Here is a 26,606-nt window from a genome sequence, read left to right on the forward strand (position 1 = left end):
TGTCCTGGAACTCACTCTGTAGACCAAGCTGGCCTCGAACTCAGAAATTCGCCTGCCTCTGCCTCCCAAGTGCTGGGATTAAAAGTGTGTGCCACCACGCCTGACTATTCATTTGTAATTTCAATTTGCAAGTCTTACCATTGTAGTTCAGATTTCTCTAGTAGTTAGTGGTGTCAAATATCATTTTATATGCTTATTGGCCATTTATGTATTTTATTTAGGGAACTGTCTCTTTAAATTCTCTTGTTCATTGAGAATTGTTTGATTTTTGTCATTACCAATGATGAATTATAGAACTTATTGGCATATCATTGATATTGATAGATATTATGGAGTATATATACTTTTCTCATAATATTGATTGCCCTTTTTTCCTCCTTGGTTTGTTTTATTTTGATCCAATTAAAAAAAATTAAATGCGTGTGTGTGTGTGTGTGTGTTTGTGTGTCCACATCTGTCTGTCTGTCTGTCTGTTTGTCTGTCTGTCTGTCTGCCTGCCTGCCTACCTGCCTCTGAGTATGTGCAGATGAATGTGAGTACCTGCAGAAGCCGGAGGCATTGGATCCTCTGGAATGAGAGCCACAGGAGGTGGTGAGCTGCCTGACCTGGGTGCTGGGAACTGAACTGAGGGCCTCTGGAAGAGCACCAAGTGTTCTTAACCACTGAGCCATCTTTCTAGTCACAAAACATGCAGTAGGAAAAGGAAGAGACAGCTAATATTTTGTTTTGTTTCAAGGTAAGTTCTCATCATGTATCCATAGTTCAGTGGTTCTCAACCTGTATGTCATGACCCCTTTGCTTGCCTGGAGTGGCCTAAGACCATTTGAAAATTCAGATACTATATTACAATTGTAGCAAAATTACTGTTAGGAAGTTATGAAGTAGCGACAAAAATAAATTTGTGGTTGGAGGTCACTACATCACAAGGGTCTCAGCATTAGGAAGTTTAAGACCCACTGTCCTGGTTGTTTGGTACTTTGTATGTAGACCACTCTGGCCTCAAACTCAGAGTTCTGGGATTAAAGACAATACCATGCATGCTTAGCTTGATACAAAATTTTAATAATTTTTGTGACATAAAATTCATATATTTCATATTTGTTCCTTATGTCACAGTGGATCATTCCTAGGAAATGATCCCTAAATCTAATTGTGTGAAACCTTTTTGCTTTATTCTTCTAAAATTTTTATGCTTTTTAGGTCCTATTTTACCTTTTTGATCCATCTTGAGCTAACCTTTTGTAATAGTAGTTAGGTAATGACCTGCCCTCGTTCCTTTGCATGTGGATCTATGGTTTCCCCAGCACTGTTTGTTGAGAATGCTTTCCTTTCTCCTTTGGACGATCTTGGCGCCCTTGTCAAAATCATTTAACCATGCACATGAGGGGTTGTTTCTGGGCTCGTTGTTCCAGGTCGTTGTTCTATAATGCCTGCCTCTACACCAGTAACACAACTGCTTTCATTATTATAGATTTCTAGTAAGTTTTGAACTCATGAATGATGAGTTGCTCTGATTTTCTTCTTTTAAATATTGATTTGACCAAACACTGTCATTGGGGATTGACAGAGATTGTGTTGACTCTGTATATCGTTTTGGGGGCAGCAATGAGATCTTTACAATATTAAATTGTCTAATATATAAACATAAAATGCTTTTCCACTTATATCTTTCTTGTTTCCTTAGTGTTTTTTTTTTTCTTCAGTTTCAGATCAGTAGTGTAGAAAACTGTTCCTATAACATCTCCTTTTTTACTTTGATGTCAGAAAATTGAAACAGGGTGGGAAGAATCACATGAAATAAAATGTAAAAAGATGACATGTTGGATCAGCTTCTTCCTGGCCTTTCAGTACTGGAGCCAATTATATGCATGCATGGATAAAGAGTCAGTTGTATCATTTCTGTCAGTGTGTGCTGTATCTGACTACTGGAACCATCCTCAGAGTGGTCATTTGAACATAATGACCTCTGGCATTTAGAGGTTCTGATGAGGAGTAGTAGACAGTTATTTCAGGATTTCTTGTTTGTGTGGGTCTTTCTGATACATTTAAGATGGTTTGTCCTATGGAAGTTGGACTCTCATATGTCTCCTATGGGTCTCTTTAAGTTCATATTGTTGAGGTTCATGTCCATCTTGGTATTCACATCATTCATTAAATCTGGGAAGTTTTTGATTACTGTGTCCTGTAATTCCGTTGCCTTCTTTTCTCTTCCTTTTTGGGAATCCCATCCACACGCATGTGTGCATTTGATAGTGTCCTGCTATCCACCTGCATCTGGTACTTTTGCTCAGTACCTTACCTTGGTTCTTTCCTATCCCTCTGACTTGGTCATTTACATTGTTTTATCTTCCAGTTTATTGGCTCTTTTCTGCCTGCTCTGATCTGCCTTTGGCTCTTTTGAATAAATTTTCCATTTTAGTTGTATTTTCTTAGCAATTTGATTTTTACTTCATTTAAGTTTAAAACATTTCCTTATTAATGTTTTATTTCATTTATAGAGTGTTTTCTTGGCTTTCTTTTCATCTTGCTCTAATTTTCTTAGTATCATTAGTGTGGTTATCTGTCTGGCATATCTGCCATGAGGCCTTTTTCAAGGACAATTTTTGCTGATAACTTGCTTCCTTTGCTTCTTTCTTGTTTTTTATATAGTAGAATGTTCTCAAAAGGAACAGAACTGATAGAAAGAATACACATATCAAAGGCATTTACCGGCTTGGTTTATAGGGATGTGGTCTGGATGATGGAGTAGTGGTTGTCTCTTACTGGAAAGGCTAAGAACTTGGTAGTTGCTTGTCCTGTGAGTGAGCGTGGATGCCTCTGCTATCTCATCTGGTGCTAAAGGCCTGGAGGATTCTGGAGAGTTGCTGGTCTTCAATCTGCATTGGAATTGGAATTCCAAAGAAGTTGGTTCTGTTATTGGAGAAGGAATGTGATAGCATTAGGGTAGAAGAACTTGTCAGCAAGAGCCGGGGCAAGCAGACAAAAAGCCAAGTTCCTTTTCTCCCATCCTTCTATCTGGGCTGACACCAGAAGCTGCAGCTCACATTTAGCTTTCCTGCTTCAGATAATTCGTTAAGAAAATTACTCACAGGGCGACCAGAAGTTTGCCTTTCAGTTGATTCCAAATGCAGCTAAGTTGACAGCCAAAGTTAGCCACCACAGAGAGACCTCGCTCATTAGCTCCTTTAGATAGTTCGAGGCTACAGTCTGTACTACAGATTACTTTCAAGGCAGCCGGAAGGGTGGTGAGGTGCTGTCTCTGTTCTTTATTGCCAAGCCACGGTCCTTTGTGTGTGTGTTTGCTCTCCCTGTCTGCTTTCTCGGCTCTCTTTGCTCCTTCCCCTTGCTGCCAGTGTCTGCCTGTGGCTTGTAGCTCAGTAAGCTCCTTCCATTTCAACTTTCCCAAGCCCTGGGACTAGCTGCATCATACTCTGGAACTGAAGACTGTTTTCATTAGCTGCTTTCGGCTTTTCAGGGTCATTGCAGTCTTGGCTGTTGAGTGTCTTGATTGCCTCAGAGGGATGTTTCTTAGCCCTTCTTGTCTTTTCAACACTATGCTCCTTCTTGGAGATCCTTCTTGGAGAGGCTCCCTACTCTGCATAGGCCACTCCCCATTCTCCTCTTTTCCTAAGTCTTTTTTTTTTTTTTTTAAAGATTTATTTATTTATTATATGTAAGTACATTGTAGCTGTCTTCAGACAGTCCATAAGAGGGCATCAGATCTCATTACGGATGGTTGTGAGCCACCATGTGGTTGCTGGGATTTGAACTCAGGACCTTCAGAAGAGCAGTCGGTGCTCTTACCCACTGAGCCATCTCACCAGCCCTTTTCCTAAGTCTTTAATGTATTGATTCCATACCCTTGATTCACTTGTGGGAAGGAGATGACAGTTGGACATGAGTCAGTCCTGCTGCTGTGCTTTGCAATTACAGTTTGTTCCTCTGGTGGCAGTCGCCCAGGATTTGGCTGACTTCTTGTCCTGTCTGAGGAAGAGTCTTGATTCTCTGGCCCTCTGCCAGGCTCCAGGCCCATGTTTGTCTCCTGTCTTAAAGTCTTGTCTCCTTCAGAAGTAACTTAGGCTTCTTTTCATTCTTATCTTTAACTTTGGAAAACTCCAGCTGTACCATGAAACTGGTTACTCATTGTTACCTGGTTGAACATGGTACTTTTGTAATATCTGAAGATTTTTAATAAGTAACTTCCTGTGACGCTCACTGTTCACATAGAGAATGCATCTTCTTCAGCAGAGTGCTTCTTTCAGCATTGACTGCAATGACACATGGCATTTGTGAAGGACTTCTTGAATGCCATGTGACTTGAGAATAGGTATTATGCCCTTTCCCTTCCCTCTTTCCAGATGAGACACTAAATAAGTAAAGTATTATTACATGTCACTTACTGTTACTTTTGAACACAAGGTCGAACTTTGAGGAATAGATGCTGTAATTTCATTTCCAAATTGGAGTCAGGTGTACCACGTGAATTCATGAAACAAATAGAGTATAGGAAAAATAACCAAGCTTGCAGCATGATGGATGATGATTTGTAGCCTGGGTGCTGGCATAAGATAATGAGTAATCAAATCTGTAGCAAACTCTTTTGGCGCTCTACCTCATGTAGTGACAATTCGTTCTTAGCTGCTGCCCTGTGGGCCCAGTATTGCCAATTTTCTGTGTTCTTCAGTAGAAGCCATACATCTGTATTTTTCACATGAAACCTTACAGTCTCTGCATGCTGTCTGCTTATTCAAATAAAAATAAAATAAATGCTAAGTCTGAAATTAACCATGGATATAGGCTCAACCTGCTTTCCCCACAGTAGTCTGAGCTATTTTTAAACTCTGTATGCAGCTTAGTGCTTTTGTGCATAATAAAGGGAATGATGACCTGATTATGTAACAGTATCTTACTTATGTTTTTATACAGTTGTGCCAGTTAGAAAACAGGCACAAAGCGAATTCATGAAAAAAAAATTTTTTTCTTAAATTCTGAATTCTTCATTTGCCTGCTTTAAGCTATAAACTTATAAGGCACATTAACGTGATGTCAAGGTTCAAGTGTTACTGTATGCTTAGTTTATTCTCATTCTCGAATCATGACTTTCTTGTCCCTTTCTTCTGTGACACAGCTTTCACTATCAGAAGAACAGAATGAAGTAATGAAAAATGGCTGTGAATCTAAAGAGCTGGTCTACCTCGTGCAGATTGCCTGTCAGGTAATTGTGAGGGTGCATCCTCTACATCAAGGTCATTATCTAGAGTGACTATTAAATTGCTTACTATAATATATTTCTCACAGTGCTTAATTAAAGGCTTGTAATTGACAGTAAGATGCTTCTATTGACATGTAATTAGACTATGAATAACCATTACAACAAAATAAATCGGTATCTTTTAAACAAGTAATTGTGCCATTGTGCAGTGAGTACACTATTGAGATTAGAGTTTGTGTATCTTCTTGGTGGTATGTAGACGTTCCTGAGGCTTTGGAGTACTGAGTTACAGTGACAGTGTTAACATGGTGCTTCTTAGCCTTTCATAGGATGCCATCTCAGGTCAGTAATTCCTCCATCTAGCAGACACTGAGCATGTCTCACATGGCCTGCTCTGCACTCAGGGAGCCTTGCCTGTTAGTGAGCTGGCTATTGGAAAGCAAATGTTTACAGGGAGACTTTATTTTGTACACAGTTTTTAGTTTTGGGGAGAAAATAAGATATAGGATATCTATATATTTTTTAAAAACAGAATAATCATGTTTTGATTATATAACAGTATCTTACATACTGTAAATCTCCTTATGAAAAAGCAGGTCAAGGTAAATAGCATCACACGGACGGTCAGGAAACTGCAGGTTGTCAAACCATGCATACATCTTGTTGCACAGCCTTCCTAACGCTATGACCCTATAACACAGTTCCTGTGTTGTTGTGATCCCCAACCATAAAATTATTTCATTGTTTCTTCGTAACTGTAATTCTGCTACCATTGTGGGTCGTGACATAAATATTTGATATATAGGATACCTGATGTTCATGAAGTTAAAAGTTAGTAAGCCTGGAAAACTCTGTTGCTCATATTGTATGAGGAATATGTATATTCTTAATTTTGGTTTTAGACAAGAAATTTTAAAATTAAGTACTTTTAGTTTTAGGCATTAATGTTGATTAGGGAATAGAATTCAGCTTATATATAATTAAGATGTGTTCTGTTGCATGTCACCACAGTTTCCGGGAGGAACAGTGAAGTTGTAAGTTCTGTGTAACATTTTATAACATGCTTTTGTTTGGAGAGGTATGTTTTTATTTCAGTGTTTTGATAACAGATAAGACATGAGCATTTGCATTTGATGTTTTTTCTCTTTCAAGGTATAGAAGCAAAAACCACTTAGTGATACATAAACTAAAGGGTTTGGAACCTCCATCTCCTATATTCCCTTGAGTAGATAGATGATAGAGTTATAGCCTGTGCATCCAAGATGACCTTTGCCCCAGACCTCTTCATGACTGTATACTTTTAAAACTTATTAAGCACGTGTGCATGTGTACACATGCAGGCACACATGCATGCATGCACAGGAGCACACATGAATGTACCCATGTTTAATCTTGGTGATTTTTAGAGCCAAAACCAGGACGTTACATTTATTTTTTGGTCATAAGGCAGCATGCAAATGACTAGCATCAGGTGATTGATGGAGCTTGGTGAGAGTGAAGGAAATAAAAAACAAAATCAGAAAAGTCTCATATAGGGCTTTGCCGATTTGAAATTTGGTCAATTAAGAGAAATGGTAAACTGATTTTTATATGCAAATATTAAATATTTTTCTAATAAACTAATGCTACTAAAAATGAATAGAAGTCTCATGTTCTTTTTCCACAAAACATGGTTGGTATGTCTGGAATGAAGTTTTCCTCTGCAGCCTAACACATTTTAGCATCTCTTCTTATCATTAGCCACACTTTAAATGCATAATTGTAATGTGATTGTGCGTCTGTGTATTATTGACCTAGATGTTAGATAGTTTCGTTGTTGTAAATATCCTTCCAAACTGCTTAAAACCTTTTGCATCAGTTGTTAATAGTGTTTACTACACCGCAGTCATAGTTTGCTACTTGATAATGATGACATTCATATCTTGTTTGACTTACTGTGTGCAATTACTGAAGCCTTCCCATGGCTCACTTAGTAGTCCTCCAAAATGTGCCAGCCATAAGCTAAATTAGATGAGAATTTTAAAAAATAATAATTGAAAGCCTCACAAAGAAGGGAGCTGAGATTCACAGTAGTAAAGCGGTTGTCCTGAGCTCTCCTACCACAGTGGAAAAAAAATCAAAGAGGTACCAAGATTTGAACCAAGGTTTGGTATGGTTGATTGGTGTGCTTTGGCAACTTCTCTATCATTTTTTTGTTGTGATTTGTACTGTAAACATATCCTAAATGTTAATATATTTCAGAAATTCATGTAAATGACTGGCAGTCTAGTTTCTTGGCATGGCATTAGAGGGCAAATGTTATATGCCAACCCCCCTGTCCCGCCCCGCCCCGCCCCGCCCCCAAGAATAAAACATTTTATACTGCAGGAAAACTTCTTAAGCAGAAAAGTAATCAACTCAGAATAGCTCTAGGAAACCCCTGAAACTGAGCAGATTCACTAGGCCTCTTCCCCTCAGGGTAAACAGAGTCCCTCTCAGATGACGCAGAACAAAGCTGGGGATGGGGGTGGGGGTAGAGAGGAACAAAAACTTTTCAAAAGAACAAAGGCAAGACTCTAAGACCAGAGTAGCTGCGTGAGAGTGTTTATACCTGGACAGAACTCTCCAGCCTGTTGAGCTATCTGTAGACTATGCAGTGTGCTCCAGGGTCCCAGCTTTGAGAGCTATCACCGGTGCTGGGGTGGGCCTTGGTAATGCAACTGGTTTTGAGTCATTGCTGCTCCTGTGAGTAACTCATTGGTTCACCAAGCTGGAGTTTGGTCTGTTGAGGAATCTCTGTCTGGAGTGAGTAGATATGGATGTGTTGTGACTCCCTAGGAAAAGTTTTGTCACAACCATCTATTTTCTCCACCCCTTTCATCTTCATGCACACGGACACACGTTAACATCTAGAGTCCTCAAGGGAGATGTCTAGCCCAGACTATCTGGGTGCAGGTTAGGGGTAGATAGAGTATAGCTTTCATGATACAAAAATATTAGCAGATGGTTCATTATGTACCCAAAGCAAGTACAACAGAAACAGATACCAGTCAAACAGATCTCCTTTAGCTGGTAAGGTGAATGTCTGCTGAGTGTTAACCATAAGAAAAGTATTCCAGAGGCTCTGAAGCCTAGGTCATTGACCTCTGAGTCCTCACTGCCTCTTATTAACATCATCTAAAGTTCTCTTAACTAATATGTGCCTGAGATCTTCCCTCTCCTATCTCTTCATTCTTTCCATGTCTTTTGTGAACAAACCCATCAGCCACCTTGGAAGAAGAAACACTGTCCTCTTTGTGTCTGTGTGTATTGCTGTGGACGGGCATCTTCTGAAAATTATGACCCTTTTTTTTTTGTCTGTTTCTTGGATTTCTTAAGAAAACCCCCAAATTTAACTTATTGTAAAGTTTGTAAAAATGAATAATAACCTTGGAAAATATTTAGGGAAAATACAAAGAAAACTGTACTATGTTGAAAGTTGAATAACTTTTACAATGTCAAAATTCAGTAAACAAGGACATCAATTCTAGATAGTTCCTCTACATGAAATGAAGCATTTGAAGTATAATATCAGTGTTGTTTTAGTGTCAAAAGTTTTTGTTTTCTTATTATTACATTCTTTAGCAAGTCAGTATCAGTTTTAAAGTGACAAATTTAAACATACTTATTCTAACATATCCTCATGGAAATCCTGTTTTTGTCTTTTCTAAAGTATAGTTTCCTTGGTTGAATGGTAATTGTATTTAATAAAATATGTAATACTTTATTCTTCTATTGCCTTAGAGTAGATGATACTAACAATTCTATTTATTTGTTTATCATCTATCTCTACTTTCGTGGTTTATAAATTATCTCATGTATTGCATCTGGACTACAGTTTCCTCCCTCCACCCCCAATCTCTTTCCCCCAACCTCCTTTTTCTCCCATATCTACCCCAAATCTCTATACAGAAAAGAGCAGGCCTCCCAGCGCCATCAACCAAGCAATGCGTAACAGCCTACAATAAGACCAGGCACAAACCATCACATCAAAGGTGGATGAGGCAACTCAGTAGGAGAAAAGGGTCCTTCAAGTAGGCAGTAGAATCAGGGTCAGTCCCATCTCCCTTCTGTTAGGATTCCCACAAGTACACCAGGCTACTCAGACTTAATAAAATATCCAGAGGCCCTCAGTCAGACCCATGCAGGCTCCCTGGTCTCTGTAAATCCCCATGAATCCTGGCCACTTGATTCTGTGGGCCCTGTTTTCATGGTGTCCATGAACCTTATGTTCCTCTGGTCTTTCCTTCTCCCACAGGATTTCCTAAGCTCTGCCTACCGTTTGGTTAGGGGACTCTGCATCTGCTCCATGAAGTCATTCTACTCTCTTTGATGAAGATGGATAATCTTTGATATGTTCTTGAATTCAGTTTGCAAGTGTTTTATTGAGTATTTTTGTATCAATGTTAATGAAGGAAATCGGTCTGTGATTTTTTTAAAATTTTTTTTTATTTTTATTTTTTTTTACTTTGTTGAATCTTTGTGTGGTTTGGGTATCTGGATGACTGTGGCCTCATAAGATGAATTTTGCAGTGTTCTTTCTGTTTCTATTTTGTGGAATAATTTGAGCAGTATTATTAGTATTAGGACTTCTTTGAAAGTCTAGTAGAATTCTGCACTAAACCATCTGGCCATTTTAGTTTTTAGTTATTTTGGTTAGCAGCCTTTAAAAAAATGTTAGCATTTAATTAATCCCCACTGGGTGACTTCAAGCCACCAGGACATAGGCACCCTTGATCTTCTCTTCTGCTCTTCTGCTGAAGGATTTGGCCCTCACGATGACAGGTTGCTTAGGGAGCTTTTCCTTTCCCATAACTTTGTAGTAGCAGATGGCACAACATCAATGATGGTAGCAGCTCCAGGCTTGGCTTTTGCTGCATTGACCCGCCTCTGCTCTCTGACCAACATCTACAATGTATCCAGATGCTTCCCTATGCAGCTCAGGCTATGGCTCACATGACCCTGGGGTTTCCAGGTCTTCCTCAGTCTGGATGGCATGGCAACAGTAGAAGGGAAAGATCTGGTTAGAAGGTCCTAATGACTGTTTCTATTTTCTGTGTGTGTGTGTGTGTGTGTGTGTGTGTGTGTGTGTGTGTGTGTGTGTGTATGTATGATATGTCTGTTTAAATTGTTTTTCTGATCTTGACTTAACTTCAGTAAGTGCTATCTGTTGAGAATCTTGTCCATTTCTTCTAGGTCTTCTAATTTTATGGAATACAGGTTTTTGAAGTATGAACTAATGATTCTTTGGATTTCCTTGATGTACCCATTTCTTTTTGTTAATTTGGATATTCTTTCTCTGACTTTCTGTTAGTTTGGATAAGGGTTTGTCAATTTTGTTGATTTTTCTCAAAGAAACAAATTTTTGTTTTATTGATATTTTGTATTGATCTCTGTATTTCTATTTTATTGATTTCAGTCCTGAGTTTGATTATTGCCTGCTGTCTACTCCTCTTGGGTGTGTTTGCTTCTTTTTGTTGTAGAGGTTTCAGGCGTACTGTTAAATTGTTAGTCAGAGCTCTCTCCAGCTTCTTACTGAAGGTGCCTAGTGCTATCAACTTTCCTTAGCACTGCTTTCACTGTGTCCCATAAGATGGATGTGTTTTACATTCACTTTCATTGAATCCGAGAAAGTCTTTAATTTCTTTCTGTCTTTCTGCTTTGACCCTGCAGTAGTTCAGTAGGGAGTTGTTCAGTTTCCATGAGTCTGTAGGCTTTCTGTTGTTTCTCTTGTGGCTATCCAGCTTTAATCCATGTGCTCTGATAGGATATAGGAGCTTATTTCAACTTTTTGGTACATGTTAAGACTTGCTTTTTTGATCAAGTATGTGGTCAGGTTTTGAGAATGTTTTGTGAGATGCTTATTTCTGTGTATGCATGTGTGTTGACATGAATTTATATGCATAACATACCCACAGGTGCACACAGAGGCCAGAAGGTATGGGGTTTCCTGAAAGTGGAGTTATAAGCAGTTTACACCTGCCATGTGGGTGCTGGGAATCAAATTCCAGTCATGGGGAGGAGCAGTAAGCACTCTGAACTGCTGAGCCAGCTTTCCATCCCCAGGCATTAATAAGCCTTATTAAAAGATTCTTGGGGGCTGGAGAGCTGGCTCAGCGGTTAAGAGCACTGATTGCTCTTCCAGAGGTCCTGAGTTCAATTCCCAGCAACCTCATGGTGGCTCACAACCATCTGTAATTGGATCCAATGCCCTCTTCTGGTGTGTCTGAGAACAGCAACAGTGTACTCATATAAATAAAATAAATAAATCTTTAAAAAAATTTTTAAAAAGGGCATTTAATGCTTAAAAAGATACTAACTATATTTTCACTGAAACCAAAATTCATTTGGATTTATTATTTTATCTTTTCTGAAGATTAAATAAAAGTATTACAGTAATCTCAGGGTTCCTTAATGTCATAGTCACGGAGCAGACAGCTGGTTACAAGGGAATACCTCCCTGTCTCAAAATATCTCCTGTACTCTGTTCCCATGCTTGGCATTCCAACACAGACATGCGTTAACTATCTCCACTCAGCTCAGTCCATTTGGCAAACACTGTCACTACCACAGTGGATTGAGCATTAACATTTGGAGAGCACCTGTGTGTGAGCCTTCGCGTGGGCCGATTGCCATCCCTGCAGTTGAGACGTTGTACAGCTTCTGTGACATGGAGATGTTCTTATTCCATTGCGTAGATGAGTAAACTATTGCCCCAGGCGTTAAGGAATTGAGGCAGGGTCTCTATTGAGGCTAGATGGTCCAGCCTGATTCAGATTGTGTTTCTTTCTTTTTATGAAATTTTATAATTCATAGCAACTGTCATTTTTCTTACTAACTTTCCTGTAATAAAAGAATCCCAGAAAACCTGGGCAATGCGTGTTCTCAGAAAGGATACCAGATAGTTCCCTTTTTTCTCAGGAAAAATTCTTGTCTAGAATTACTGATTTCTGGCATCACTGAATGGTAGTAATTATTTGTTGGTGATAATTAAGATAAGAAGTTAGTAGCAAATTAAAATTGTTAGTGTAATGAAGAATTTTGCTTTGATTTCGTATTGTTCCTTTACAATATTATTAAACTAAAGTATTCCAATTATTATCTTATTTATATTTCTCAGAAATAGGAAGATTACAGATGTACAAAATAAAGCCTTAAAGTTCTTGTTTTATGTCTGTTCAACATACAAGGTCTTTAATTTAGAAATTTTGTCCAGTAAATTAGAACATATTTAGGTGATTTTCAAATTATGTTACATATAGCTCTGATTTCAGAACTAAAAGACTGTGCAGGAAAGCTGTCTTTTGTTTGCACAGGGATATTTTTTAAAAGGCATTCAAAAGAAGTCGACAGTCTTGCAGTTAAGAGCTGTTGAATCTATGGTAACATATCATTGTCACCTAAAGCCCATAGTCTACAGAGGACTTTACTCTTTGGGCACTCTGTAGCATGGGCTTGGATGAAAATTTAACTATACATATCCATCATTGTAGTATTATAAAAATAATACTGATACTGCCCTAAAATTCATGTGCTCATTTGTACCTTTCTCTCAGAAAACCTTCACAACCACTGACAGTTCTCATTGTCTTTATAGCAGTATCATCTCTAGAATGTCATGGTTGGATCTTCCTCACATGTCCCCATTTGCTAATAAACCTTTAACACATCTCTGTGTCCAAGGAGATATATATCTGTATATTTGACATATTAATAATTCACATTGCTTCTGGAAATGCAGATGTAAGCATTGCAGTAACTAGGCCTGCTGGCATCTGATGGAGGCGGTTCTCACACACAACATGAGTTAGTATTTACATTTATGCTATGATTTGGTGCTGGAGGGACTTCAGTGGTTAACAGCATGGGCTGCATTTCAGAGGACCCGAGTTCAATTCAGTTCCCGGTACTCAGTACCCAGTGGCTCCTCTGTAACTTTAGTTCCAAGGAATCTGAGGCTTTCTTCTTATTTCCATAGTACCAGACATGCATGTGGCACATTGGCATAGATGCAGACAGAACACCTGCACACGTAAAACAAATGTTTTTAAATGTAAAGAAGTTATGATTCATTGAGTCTCATAAAGGTAATTGGAAGGACTTTGCCTATATTGATTAAATATTGTCACTACTTGTGTGTGGGAGCTCCTTCCTTATCTTCTGTGGCTTGAGAACTCCTTTCTGTTCAGCCCTGAACATGGTTCCTTTGCATACCTGCGCTGACTGCATTCTGTCCTCTCACCGTTGGAGGGCATCGCAGATGCTTGCATGTTTGGAAGATTAAAGTTGCAGTGAAGATCCCTTGAAAGAATTTTTATGGACACAAGTTTTCAGTTCACATGTGTAAACTCACAAGGAATGAGGCTGGTTTGCATGATAATAGTATGTTTAGCTTTAAGAGAAAAATGTCAGTTTTTTTCCCAGATTGACTGTACTATTTTGTATCCCCCCACCCCCAGCAGTGGATGAGACTCCCTGCTGCTCCATGCCTTGGCTGTGCTGGATATTGCTAGGGCTTTGGATCTGGGCCATCCCAATAAAGACCTTGTTTGATTGTTCAGTTCTGTAATGATGTAGGATGCTAAGCAGTTCTCACGTACTTTTTATTATCTGTCTCTTTTTGGTGAGGTATCTGTTAAGTCTTTTTCCTGCTGTTTAAATTAGGCTGTTCTTTTTCTGTTGTAGGAATTCCCTGTATGTCCTGGATAACAAGCTTTTGTCTGCTTTTGCAAGGAAGCCAGTGGCCTTGCAGGATGAGTTAGGCATGGTCCTCTCTCTTTTTGGTTTCTGGATCAGATTCTAGATACATTGGTTGCATAATTTCTTCTTTAGGTATTTGGTAAAACTTATTGAATTTATTAGTGCTTGATGATGTTTTTGAAACCTATTAATTATTGATTCAGCAGCTTAAATATCTATACACCTACTCAAATTGTGTATTTCTTTGTGTGTGAGTCTGACAGAGTTCCAGTTGTTCCTATTTTCCTTTTGTTGTCTGTCATCTCTAGTGATGTGTCCCTAACTTATTTCTTTTATCAGTAGTTTGTTTCCTTTTGCCACCTCTCCATTTCAGTTAAAATGACTAGAATCTCATCAGTCTTATTGATGTTTTTCAAAGGATTGGCTTTGTTTTCCTAATTTCTGGGTTTCAGTTATAGTCATGTGTTCACAATGGCCAAGAACAAACATTATATGGTCCCTATCTTTGTAAACCTAGTATAGTGTGCTTAATGGTCCGAGAGCAAATGTGAGTTCACCATCCTCTTAAACTGCATATAGTGTGTTTTATACCCCAGAATGTGCATTAAGTGTTTGGTGAGTCTGAGAAGCACATATAGTCTGCCTGTAAGTAGTCTGTGTGACCATTTACATGCCGGTGACTGCATCAGCTACTTGCTAGATTTGTCCACTGGGGATACACGTACTGTGAAGTCTCCAACCACAACAGTAGACTGATAGATTTTCACCTTGCATTTTTCCTTTTAATTTTATTTATATTGTGTATGTTTTACCTGTGCACACATACGTAAGACAACATTTGCGGCTTTGGAACTAGAGAAACAGACAGTTGTGAGCTGTCGTGAGGATTCTGGGAATTGAATCCAGGCCCTCTGGAAGAGCAGCCAGTTCTTTCAACTGCTGAGCCATCTTCCCAACCCCTCCCCAGCATTTCTATCAGTTAAAACAAAGTGTGTGTGTGTGTGTGTGTGTGTGTGTGTGTGTGTGTGTGTGTGTGTAGGTATAAGGAAGTGTACAGTGCTCATTACACATTCCATTATATATCTCACACAGTGGAATAGTATTCAAGCTTAAAAGTATCAAGGTCATTTTTGTAGGGATTTTTACATTCATGGGTGCTTGGTAATACTACACCAGAATGAACTTAAATTGGCCGAGCAACTACAAAGCCCAAAGTGTGTTTTAAAGTTCTTTGTAAAGATATAGTTTAGATATCTGCATAGGAAAAACATTGCAAAGCTACCAGATTAACCATATTTTCATAATTCCATTCTTAGTCTATGGTTTTCACCTTTAGTACTTACTATGTGTTCCTCCTGTCTAACTACAACTCTTCCCTCTTTCTCAGTACTTCCTGATTTCTTTCCGTCCATCCAGCTTCTGCCTCTGATAACTGCCATTCAGCTGTCAGTAGCTTCTGGGTATAAATGCCTATTCTTTGAAGGTTGAATACTAGTCCGTTGTGTGTGTGTGTATGAGATAATGGGATGTGTAATGGTACATAGCCACACATGGACATTCAGGTTACTTTCTTACGTTGGTCTTTAAATGGGAATATAGGCATTTCTTTGACATATTGATATCAGTTATTTAAGATATATACCCTGTATTGGGGTTGCTGGATCATGTGATAATTTTTTTTAAGTTGAGGAACTTCCATACTATTTTTCATAGTAACGGGACTAATTTATATTCCTACCAATAGCATGCGGAGATTTCCTTCCCTCCTGTCTTCTGCAGCATTTTTCACCTTTAGCCTGCTTAGTATGATAAGTATCTAACTTAAGTGGGGTGATGCCTCTTTGTGGATTTAATTTGCATTTCACTCACAACCGATAATGCTGATAAATCTTTCATGTTCCTGTTGGTTCTTTTGAACCAACTACTTTTGAAAATTGTTTATTTAGGGCTGCTGACCATTTTAAACCAGATTATTATTACACTGCAATTAAGTTCAGTTCTTTGTCTCTTCTGAATTTAATGCCTCATCAGCAATGTAGTGTAGTAGTTTTTATTTTGAGTTTATTCTCTAGTCTTAGTCATAGAAGGGGTTGCTGATAATGTAGCAGGATTTCTAGTCCACGAAACTGGAGCCCTAAGGCTTTCCTTATCAGGAAGCAGTTTATTTTGCCAGTTGGCTTTGAGCACATTGTTATCTAAGAATATAAGAGCCCTGGATGTTGAAGACTTTTCCTTTTGAAATTTTCAACATAATGACTACATACATTATGATTAGATGCTCCAAACTACTAGGTATTAATGAAAACTGCTAGGCTGGGGTGAGAAGGAAGGAGAAGAAGGGGGCTGCAGGAGAGAGGCGGTCATGTTACCTTTCCCCACTGGGAGTAAGGTTCTCAGCAGCTTGTGGACACACATGTGACACAGACACTCCCAAATGGCTGCTTCCTCCTTTTCTTCCTCTTATGCGTTAGGGACTCCTACTTCTTCTACCATACTAACTAATCAATAAATTAATTTAATTTCTCTTTGACTTTAGGAAATACTCTGTTATTTAAAGTTATTCGGTGGTCCTTTCTGTAGATTTAGAGTTACATGCTGTCAACACCTGGCAGTTATTTTCAATGTGTAGCAGTAGACTTTGGAGAATAGTAGGAAGAGGTCAAATGGAGAGTTCCATCATCTACTTAAAGTATTTATCTTTCATTATAATATAATTTACCAGAGTGTTTGGAGCTGAACTGATTATCATCTTTAAGTAAATAGAAAGTTATTAGGAAATATCGAATTTCATAAATAAAATACCATTAGAGAATGAAGGCATGGTGCTTAAGCATTTTGAAGAAAAAAGAATTTATTGGAACTTTGTTCTCTACTCATAGGGCAAGAGTTGGATTGTTAAAAGAAGTTATGAAGATTTTCGGGTACTCGACAAACATCTTCATCTCTGCATTTATGACCGCCGATTCTCCCAGCTCGCAGAGCTTCCCCGCTCTGACATCCTGAAGGACAGTCCTGAGGTAACCATTTAGAATCCTACAGAAGAAATAACACATATGAGTTAGCTAAAGTTTTTGTCCAGGTGGAATACAAGAACACCTAGTATCTTTCCTGAGATTGCTTATTTCAGGAGAGATACTTTCTAGGGTGTTCAGAAATAAACAAGTGACTATTTTATAAGGCTCGGAAGCCTCATGATGATGGTAATGTACATAGCCAATATTATGTATTACGTATGTATGTATGTATGTATGTATGTATGTATGTATGTATGCACTAGCAGATCATTCTTCCAGGGAATCCGAAAATGTGAAAGCCAAAGAAACAAGAAGTGTGTGCTGCGAATGTGCTCTATTGGCGCAGCACTCCTGGGCTGTCTTTGATGTGGGCTGGGTCTGAGCACTCACATGAAACAACTTTAACCACATGTATAAGGAAGAAGTTCTTTATCATGCCAATAATAAAAATACAATGAGAATAAGAAATTATGAGTAAAATTTTGTGGGAAAACAAAATATAGCCATAAAGGCTGATTGTAGAACAGGCTGAGTAGACGTCTTACATAGGAACACGGAGTAAACAGAGCACCTGCGGGCACTGGAGGGCCTCTGAAAGTAAGACTGTTTACTTCTGAGGGAGTGTCAGCCCATGAAGCAAGAGCATAGTTTTATAAAATAAAAAAATCCAATCTTGGAAATAGAATATCATGTACATTAATAATAGCAGAGCTGAATAACTGGACGACTACATAAAGAGAGAGCTACGGAAAGTTAGCGAGCTGGGCTATCACGGCGTGAGCGTATCGCCCCTGAAAGGAAGTTAAGAAGTTGGAGAAGTTGCTTGAAATTGTAGAAAATAAGTACAGAGCAGTCTTTACTCATAGGAGTTATAGGAGAAGATGGGATGAAAGGGAGTCATTTAAAATGGATATAATAAACTTAGAGCTAAGAAAGCAATGTTCGCAATTTCAAGGAGTTTGTTAAACTTTACCATACAAAGGTTCGTGTTTTAGTCACTCTTCCATTTCTGTAACAAGATCCCCTAAAGGAAACAGCCTAAGAGAGACAGGGTTTGGGCTGCAGAGATGGCTCAGAGATTAAGAGCACCGACTGCTCTTCCAAAGGTCCTGAGTTCAATTCCCAGCAACCACATGGTGGCTCACAGCTATCTGTAGTGAGATCTGCTGCCCTCTTCTGGTGGGTCTGACCACAGCAACAGTGTACTCATGTGTAAATATAAAATAAATAAGATCTTTTTTTTAAAGAGAGGGGGGGTACTTAAGCTCCCCCTTTCATAGATACTGCTCGTCATGCCAAGGAGACATGGCAGGTGGCAGGACCAAGGGGCTGGCTGGTCACCTTGCATTCAGAGGGTGAGCAGGAAGTGGATCTGGGTTATAAAGCCTCAGAGTCATCCCCCAGGCTTCATTAGGCAAGACTCCACCCCCTGGAGGGTCCACAAGCTTTCCAGATAGCACCACCATCTGGAAATCAAGTTTTAAAACACATTAGAATATGGCAGTCAGTTCATATTTAAGCCAACGACATTCTGCCCTTGGCCCTGTAGTTTCATAGTCATCTCTCTATGAAAATTCATTTGGTCTAAATTGAGAAGTGTCCATCATATCCTTTCACAGAACCAACATTTTTCAAATGCCCAGTTTATTTTCTGAGACTCATAGCATTCTCTTAATGAGATGCCCTGTAAATTGTAAAATCAAAACTCAAATTGTCATAATTCTAACATATAATGTCACAGAGTAACATATCTATTTCATAGGGGAAGAATGGGACAGAGCAAAGAAAGACTTGACCAGACCAAGACTAAACACCAGCAGAGAAAAATCTCAAATCCTGTAGCTTGATATCTAGGTAATGGGATCACTATAGTTACAGAGGAGTTAGGCAGCCCTACTCTTCCAGCTTTGCTGCCTACAGCAGGCATATCTTCTCTCCTAAGCTGGCTCTCTACATCATGAATGCAGGTTTCTTAAGTGGAGATCCCATGATTCTGAATTCTCAGCATATATTGTATAGGATAGAACAAATACATAGCCTTTATTTTCCCTTTCTCCTTCCCCATACCCTCCAAAACATACCCCTCTGGGTCTTCTTTTGGGAAATCACTAACTCCACTCAGTGCTGCCTGTGTGCGTGTGAGTGTGTGGCCATCCACTGGAACATTAGAATCCTACCATTGACCACACCCTCCAAGCAGAATGATTCCCCACCCCCACCACTAAGTCTAGCCAATGCAGTTGTCCTCAGTAAAGAGTGGGCCTGGATACTGTCTACACCACCTGTGCTGGGATTTGGGGTAGTTTGATTTTTCCTGAGACAGCTAGTGTGGTGAGTGCAGTGATCATTTCCTATCTGGAAGACAGTGTTTCACTGCACTCCTCCCTGTCCTCTAGCATTGACACTCTGTCTGGTTCCTCTTCCAAGCTTTGCTCTGAGCCTTCGAAGACATGGGGTAGGGGTACTTGATAAAGATGTCTCCCTTAGTGCTCAATAGTCTGATGCATCTTATCTTCTTAACACTTAGACCACTGTCTGCATTGACTACTGCCCACTACCCCCTCTGACCCCCTGAAGTTCTGTACTCAGTGTCAGGAGCACTGCCCCTCACTCATGGGTAATCACCTAAATATTTAGAAGGCAAATTGATAGACATCATGACTATTTGGCAAAATAGCCATAACACATTCTATCCCAGGGCCAGTGACTTTCTAAGCCATGTGTGGACTTTTGACACAGGGTTGCTCTACCACACACTAAATTCTCTCCTGTGGAGAGAACATCAAATCTAATCAAAAAGTGCCTAGTTATCCCATAACATCTGTATCAGTATTGAACTAATGGGCACCTCTTACCTGGCATGTTGGTATTGTTTCATGCAAAGACCAGCTCTGAATAAGACCAGTAATATCTTTTCTCCATTAATCTCATACACCACCCCAGTAATACCTTTTCTCCATTAATCTCATACACCACTCCAGGCACCACCAGTAATATCTTTTCTCCATTAATCTCATATACCACCCCAGGCCTGTGTAGCACTTTCCAGCATTATGAAAGTTAGCCAACGAGGAAGAGAGTTCCTGGTTGGTTTCAAATTGGTTTATACATGTCAGACCACCACAGATCAGCAGCTTCCATGAGCTGACTCTAGAGCAGCTCTTCCTAGGTAGTTGCCTTCCACGATTAGGAAACTCCATTGGCTTTTGGAGCTTAGGCTCAGTTTTTCTAATGAATTGCATTTTCATAGTTAGTACCTTTGGTGAGTAGGATCTTGCCCTCAGGGTACTTTGCTACTGTACATTCAGAACAGGAAGTTTCTCTTTAAAGGGTGCTAATTCCTTATCGATTTTATAGACCTTTGTCATTCCTAGTCTGATGGTTCAAGCTTTAAGATTGCTCACACAGCTTGCCTTGGGAAACCACCTCTTGTTCTCTACTTGTTACTGTCTGACACTGTAGATCTGAATGAGCTCAGTGAGCAAGAATCACAGCGTAACCTTAAAGTTGGCTTGCAGTCATATTTCCTCGGCCCATCGAAGAGACTGTTGCTTTTGAAGTCAGCCTTGGGTTCTTGAGAGGCAGAACACATCTGGACCCTATGCAGAAATATAATCCGAATGGCTTCCAGGCCAGTTCTCACAGACTCTCTGAGATCTCTTGGGCTGGGCTTTTGGTTTATATTTTCTTCTCTGCAGACTGACCTTTCAAACTCTCCCAGAATGGCTGGCTCCACCCTGCCTATGGTGCTTTAGGTCTTGCCAACTCTTCCTCCACAGTGCTCGCAGACACTAGTTCCGAAGTCTTCAAAACAAAACACCCAGAGGATCAGATTTAGCACAGCAAGAACTGCACGTTTGGTACAACTTTGTGACTCTTCTTTTTCCTGACCAAAACAGCAGCAGCAGCAGCATCAACAGCATACAATAGCAACAACACCACACACACACACACACACACACACACACACACACACACACACNACACACACACACACACACACACACACACACACACACACACACACGCCCCCACCCCCACCAAAACCAACCAGCCAAACAAAAAAACCCTAAAAGCCCAACAACAACAAAAGCCAACTTATGGAGAAAGGAACTATTGTGGCTTACATTTCCAGAGAGATTTCGTTCATCATGGCGGGAAGTATAAAGCATCAGAAAGGAAAGCGCGGTGTCAGCAACAGGAGCTTGTTCCTCCACATTGCCTTTGAACTCAGGAAGTAGAGGGTGGGCAGGCTCTAAAGATGTGGTTCTGTGTCATGGTTCCTGCTCAGATTGTCATGTCACACTGTGCTGTAGGATCTCAGGAATATGTCCACTCCTGTGCAGCTCTATGCATGGAGATTACAGCCAAAGGCAGTAAAGAGAAGCAAGGGAAATTTTGACAGAAAAGCCACAGATGTGTCTTTTAATAAACACATGTTGTATTTTCAGTACAAAGGTACAAAACGAAAGTCCTGAAATTAGAAGCTGTAGAATACAGCCTCGTACGATGAGGGGTTAAAAACTAAAATCCCCACATTAGGCAATAGCTAAATCCCTCTGTGAAAAGTGTCATCATTTCAGAGGTAATTTTCCATACCCTCAGTGACGAGTTCTCTGGAGCTGTTATTGTTGTTGTTGTTGTTATTATTATTGTTATTACTACTACTATCATCATCATTATTATTATTATTGGTGTTGGAGATAGGGCTCACTTTACAGTTCTGGCTAACCTCGCAGAGATCCTCCTGCCCCTGCCTCCTGACTGTTGGGATTAAAGGTCTCTGCCACCATGCCTACCTGATGTAATTATTAAATGCCTAAGGATCTGTAGGGTTTTTTCCCCCCTTCTTAGAAATAACCAATCTGTGTGAGTGAGACTTCGTAAAGCAAAGAGTTGCTCTTCCCTCTGGTTATGGTGAGTCTTTCTGTTTCAGTCAGTCACTCAGATGCTTACAGCTTACCTGTCACGCCTTTCAACTATCGCTGGCAACAAGATCAACTGTGGGCCTGCCCTTACCTGGATGGAGGTACCTGTCTGATCAGCTCTGATGAAATCTTATTCTAAAATTATTTGCTTAAGGAATTCATTAGTAATTTGATTGTAGATGAGTTTCACAAATAAAGAAACAAAGAATGTACTCGTTCCAAGGAAGATTGATAACTGATATTTTTAATTTTAATCTGAATGTATATGGGTGTTTTACCTACATGAATGTCTGTGTGCCCTTTATGTGCCTGCTGCCCCAAATGACCACAAGAGGGCTTCAGATACCCTGGACCTGAAGTTCCACATGGTATGAGCCACCCTGTGGCTCTGGGAATCAGTTCTTACAAGAGCAGCCACTGCTCTTAAATGCTGAGTCATCTCTCCAGAGTGACCTGATTTTTGGATAGTAAATCTTTCTCTTTAATTTTCAAAAAAATAATTTTATTATCTTTTATAAATCTGGAGGTCTATTATCTTGTTATACAATATCATGTTACTGTTTACAGCATAAGCTATTTGTTCTTTCATTAGCTTAATAATTGAGAATATTTTTTAAGTAATTTATGAGCAAGTAAACCACCCTTTTAGAGGTGCCAATTTGAGAATGCCTCAGGATATTTATTGTTAATTTGTGTATGTTAATTTGTGGATGTAAAGAATTATATATATTCTTTCCTCCCAGTAAAAGTTGAGACACTGCCAGGAAGGTAAGAGGAGCCAGGCCTACTTGCACTAAGACCATGACTTGGCCATTATTGCTTGAGTGATCTTAGTAAAGTAATTTAATTTCTCTTAAATTATGTAACTTTCTCCAGGTTGTCATCTTTATCTTTAGGTAAAGGTAATGATAGCACATTTTGGGATTATGAGAGTTAAATTAAATCATATACATTATATGCACAGCACACTATATTAGCTACCTAATAAGTGATAGGGCTTTAAAGGGTTTTGCTACATTTTGGGGGTGGGGCATACACGTGCTGCAGAGCCCATGTGGACATTAGAGGAAAACTTTTAGCAGTTGCTTCCCTTCTTTAACTAGGTGGGTCCAAAGGGATCCGCTTACTTCATCAGGCTTGTTGCAATTATTTACCTGCTGAGCTCTCTTGATGTCCCCCAAAATGACTTTTTTTTTAAAAAGACTTTTGGGGCTTACCATCTCTCTAAATTGAGTTTTTATTTGTGGATAGACAGATCTGTATCTTTGAACATTCCATGGTGCTTGATTTTTATTGTAGATCGACAATAAGGGAAACCATCTTCTAGTTCACGAGGAGTCGTCCATCAACACTCCTGCTGTTGGTGCTGCCCATGTTATCAAGCGCTACACCGCCCGGGCCCCTGATGAGCTGACATTAGAGGTAAGGCAGGCTTCACTGTTCTCTGGCCCTTGCTACCTGTATAGCCTGTCTCTAGCTGTTTTAATAATTTATTTATTTAAAAATAAACGCATGAGAGGATAATGAAGGATGATTATGATCAGAAGGCATGGTATACATGTATGAAAATACAATGAAAAAACTGAAAGAGGTAGAATGTCTAAATCAAACTGTTTATCATGGGGATGGATACAGAGTTTGAACCTGCTGAGGGCTGAAGTATGTCTCTGGTTTTCATGTTTATTCTCTGCATTTGTGAACGTTCTCGGTACAGTAAGTAACCAGTAAATGTGTGTTGACTGAGCAAATAAAAGAACAACAGTGCAACAATTTTACAACATTAAATGAGGACTGTTCTCAAACCAAGAGGTTAGGCTTTACATATAAAATGCAAATATTAAAACATTCCATGACTGTTACCAAACATGACTTGAAGACTGAGTATTTGAGACCTAAGAAATTAGCATAAACATAAAAAGACAGACTTCTGAACATGAATTGGAAATGAGTGTAAGCATAAAACAACAGATGTCTGTACATGGACTGTAGTAGTAATAGTAGCAGCAGGAGCAGCAGCAGCAGCAGTACCCTCTCATACACAGCCCCATCATCACAGCCATTGGCATTTTCCTTTATTTCTTTTGATTCTTACTTTGGAATTTTTCTGTACTGAAAAGTTACAATTTGTCATTAAATAAATCTCTGTTAAGACATTAATTTTAATGTCAGGCATGTGGCTCATGCTTTTGGTCCCAGCACTTGGGAGACAGACAGGCAGGTCTCTGAGTTTGAGGCCAGCCTGTCTATGTAGTGAATTCCAGGACATTTAGGACTGCTTAGTCATACCTTCTCCACTGATAGATAGATAGATAGATAGATAGATAGATAGATAGATAGATAGATAGATATTCATGTTGAAATGCTTCACTATAAAGTATTCAATTATTAAACATTTAAAAACAGAGGAAAATAAAAAAACATAGTTTCATTGTTTCAGTCCTTAATAATTTCTTTTTAAGTTTAATTCTTTTTAAATATTTTTATTTATTTTAAAGACTGAGAATTTCACACATGTCTACAGAAATATCAGTCCAACCTGTTTCTTCCCTTTGCCTCCTCTGCAGTCCTCCCCAACACCCCTCCTCTCTGATGCCATGTTCTCTTCTGTAGTACCTGGTTAGATCCAATTACTATTACCTATATGTACATTTTCTTTGAGTAAAGAATATAGGTTCTGTTAGATATATAATTGAAAAGTTTTAAGTTTATGATTTTGTTCATTTGTACAAACATACACACTTGCCTTTTACAATGAAGAATCTGATCTTTTAGTGGAGTGTAAGTATCATCTGCTCATGTGGGGTCATCAGGCTTTAAAGTTACTATGAGCTCATCTCAAGTTTCTTCCGCTGTGATGAAATCAGATATGTCAGGTACTCCATGTTGTGTTTGTATGTGCATGAGAATCAGTATTAATAGATTTACTATTGTAAGGATGTGCACTTAATGCTGTCTTTTTGAGATGACTTTGATCTTTGATTATGACCACAGAAGCAATATTCAAAAGCTCCTTAAAGGGATGTCTTAATAAAATGAAAGTACTGTTGACTCAGAAATTCACTGATATATGTAACGCAAGCATCCTGGCTTTGCCATCCATCTAGGATTAGAGTGTATGCTGTTTACCACACGACATCATAGCTGTCAGTTTCTACCAGCATCACAAAAGGACACCACACAAAGTTTACACCGATTGTCTGTTCTTTGTACCATAGTACAATAAAACCATCATGAGTTGGAGAACGTGTTCTGCCAGAAGTGATGGTGATGCCAGGATCCCTGGCTTTAAAAGTGTGCTCTATTGGAGCTGGAGAAATGACATGGTGCTTACAAATACTTGTTACTATTGCAAGGGCCCAGATTCAGATCCTAGAACCCATGTGATGGTTCACAACCATCGATAGTTCCCATTCCAGAGGACTTGTTGTCCTCTTCTGACCTCTGCAGGTACCAGATGCACACAAAGTTTGCATATAGACATACAAGTGTTTACTCATATGCTGAAGAATAAATATGTCTTTAAAAACATATTGTGCTAAAATCTGGTTTTTCAAAGTTTCCATGTTTGTTACCTGGAACAGTTTTGTCCTATTTAACTTTCAGTAGAATACCCTTTGGTAAAAGATATATTATTAAAATTATCTTTAGAAGTCAATATGGTTTCCTAAAATTTATTAAAGTATAAAATAGTACTTTTTCTCTTTTATACACTACATATCATAATTATAGACATAACAGTTGGCTTAAAATTTTGATTCTTGTAGGTGGGAGACATCGTTTCTGTTATTGACATGCCTCCCAAAGTATTAAGTACATGGTGGAGAGGCAAGCATGGATTTCAGGTAAGCAACAAAAACACTGGATGTGGGAGAGTTCAGAGAATAGTTTCTGTGTTCCTGTATTGTAGCTGTTCACAAGCTGTGCTAGGAAACATCATCAGAAGTGTGGTTTGCAGTGGTGGGAAGATGTGTTGATGACAGTGTTAGCCTTGATTCCTGCATCTACCGGTTACTGTGCTGGCTTCCCCCTCTGCCTTCCCTCTCATTCTTCAGCTGGCTAGAGCCAGAGTTGGGGCAGTCTTAGGCCCGAAGACCAGGTTATCAGAGATATGGATTTGCCTTACTTCTAACATTTTTAAATAATGATTCACATATATTTCCCATTACAGTTCTCTCAGTTTCATATTTTTTTCTATAAAAGTGAGTATTATAATAGCTCAATATCAGTTGATGACAGAAGAGTAGAATCAGAAGCTGTCTCCTTTAACTTCCCATATATGCTTCAGCAGAGACTTGACAGGGACGTCTTTTAGTAGCCCATAGCACTAACCACTGATCTATGTAAGATTTCTGATTATTAGCTTTTTATGGAATATGCATATTTGAAAGATTTGTACAGTTAACACAGTGCAGCATGACAGTTGACTGCGAGTTCTGGGGCCAGTCTGCTTGGTTCTTAGTCTGTTCTACCTTGGGGATAGTTTTTGATGCTGTGTCTTCTCAAATGGAGACTACAGGATTGTAGTTTACCTCATAGATTTGTCCTGAGGGTTAACTGTGTGAACATGGAAATGTTAAATGCTTATTAATTATGTCAGGTTTAGCTGTTTTGCTCAATAAGTACTAGTACTAATGTTGAAACTTAGCTGTCTTTACTTGAACATTGTAGCCTTCTCATTTTCTGTAGAGCACAGACAGCAATTTAATTTCTTAAGATCAGGAAGCAGTCCCTGTC

The 26,606-nt window shown here is 39.1% G+C and overlaps 1 protein-coding gene across 4 annotated transcripts in view; it reads left to right on the forward strand.

Annotated features, from left to right (window-relative positions):
- Positions 1-26,606, forward strand: part of Arhgap32 (Rho GTPase activating protein 32) — a 231,681-nt gene that overhangs the window by 136,677 nt on the left and 68,398 nt on the right. For all 4 annotated transcript variants that reach the window (XM_029543772.1, XM_029543771.1, XM_029543773.1 and 1 more), the window contains 5 exons: positions 5,129-5,215; positions 16,810-16,947; positions 21,881-21,973; positions 23,172-23,294; positions 25,637-25,714. In XM_029543772.1, the coding sequence (XP_029399632.1) occupies positions 5,129-5,215; positions 16,810-16,947; positions 21,881-21,973; positions 23,172-23,294; positions 25,637-25,714 (519 nt within the window). The remainder of the gene's footprint in view (positions 1-5,128; positions 5,216-16,809; positions 16,948-21,880; positions 21,974-23,171; positions 23,295-25,636; positions 25,715-26,606) is intronic.

Source organism: Mus pahari, chromosome 10 (genome assembly GCF_900095145.1).
Source record: "Mus pahari chromosome 10, PAHARI_EIJ_v1.1, whole genome shotgun sequence".
NCBI classification, from domain to species: domain Eukaryota; kingdom Metazoa; phylum Chordata; class Mammalia; order Rodentia; family Muridae; genus Mus; species Mus pahari.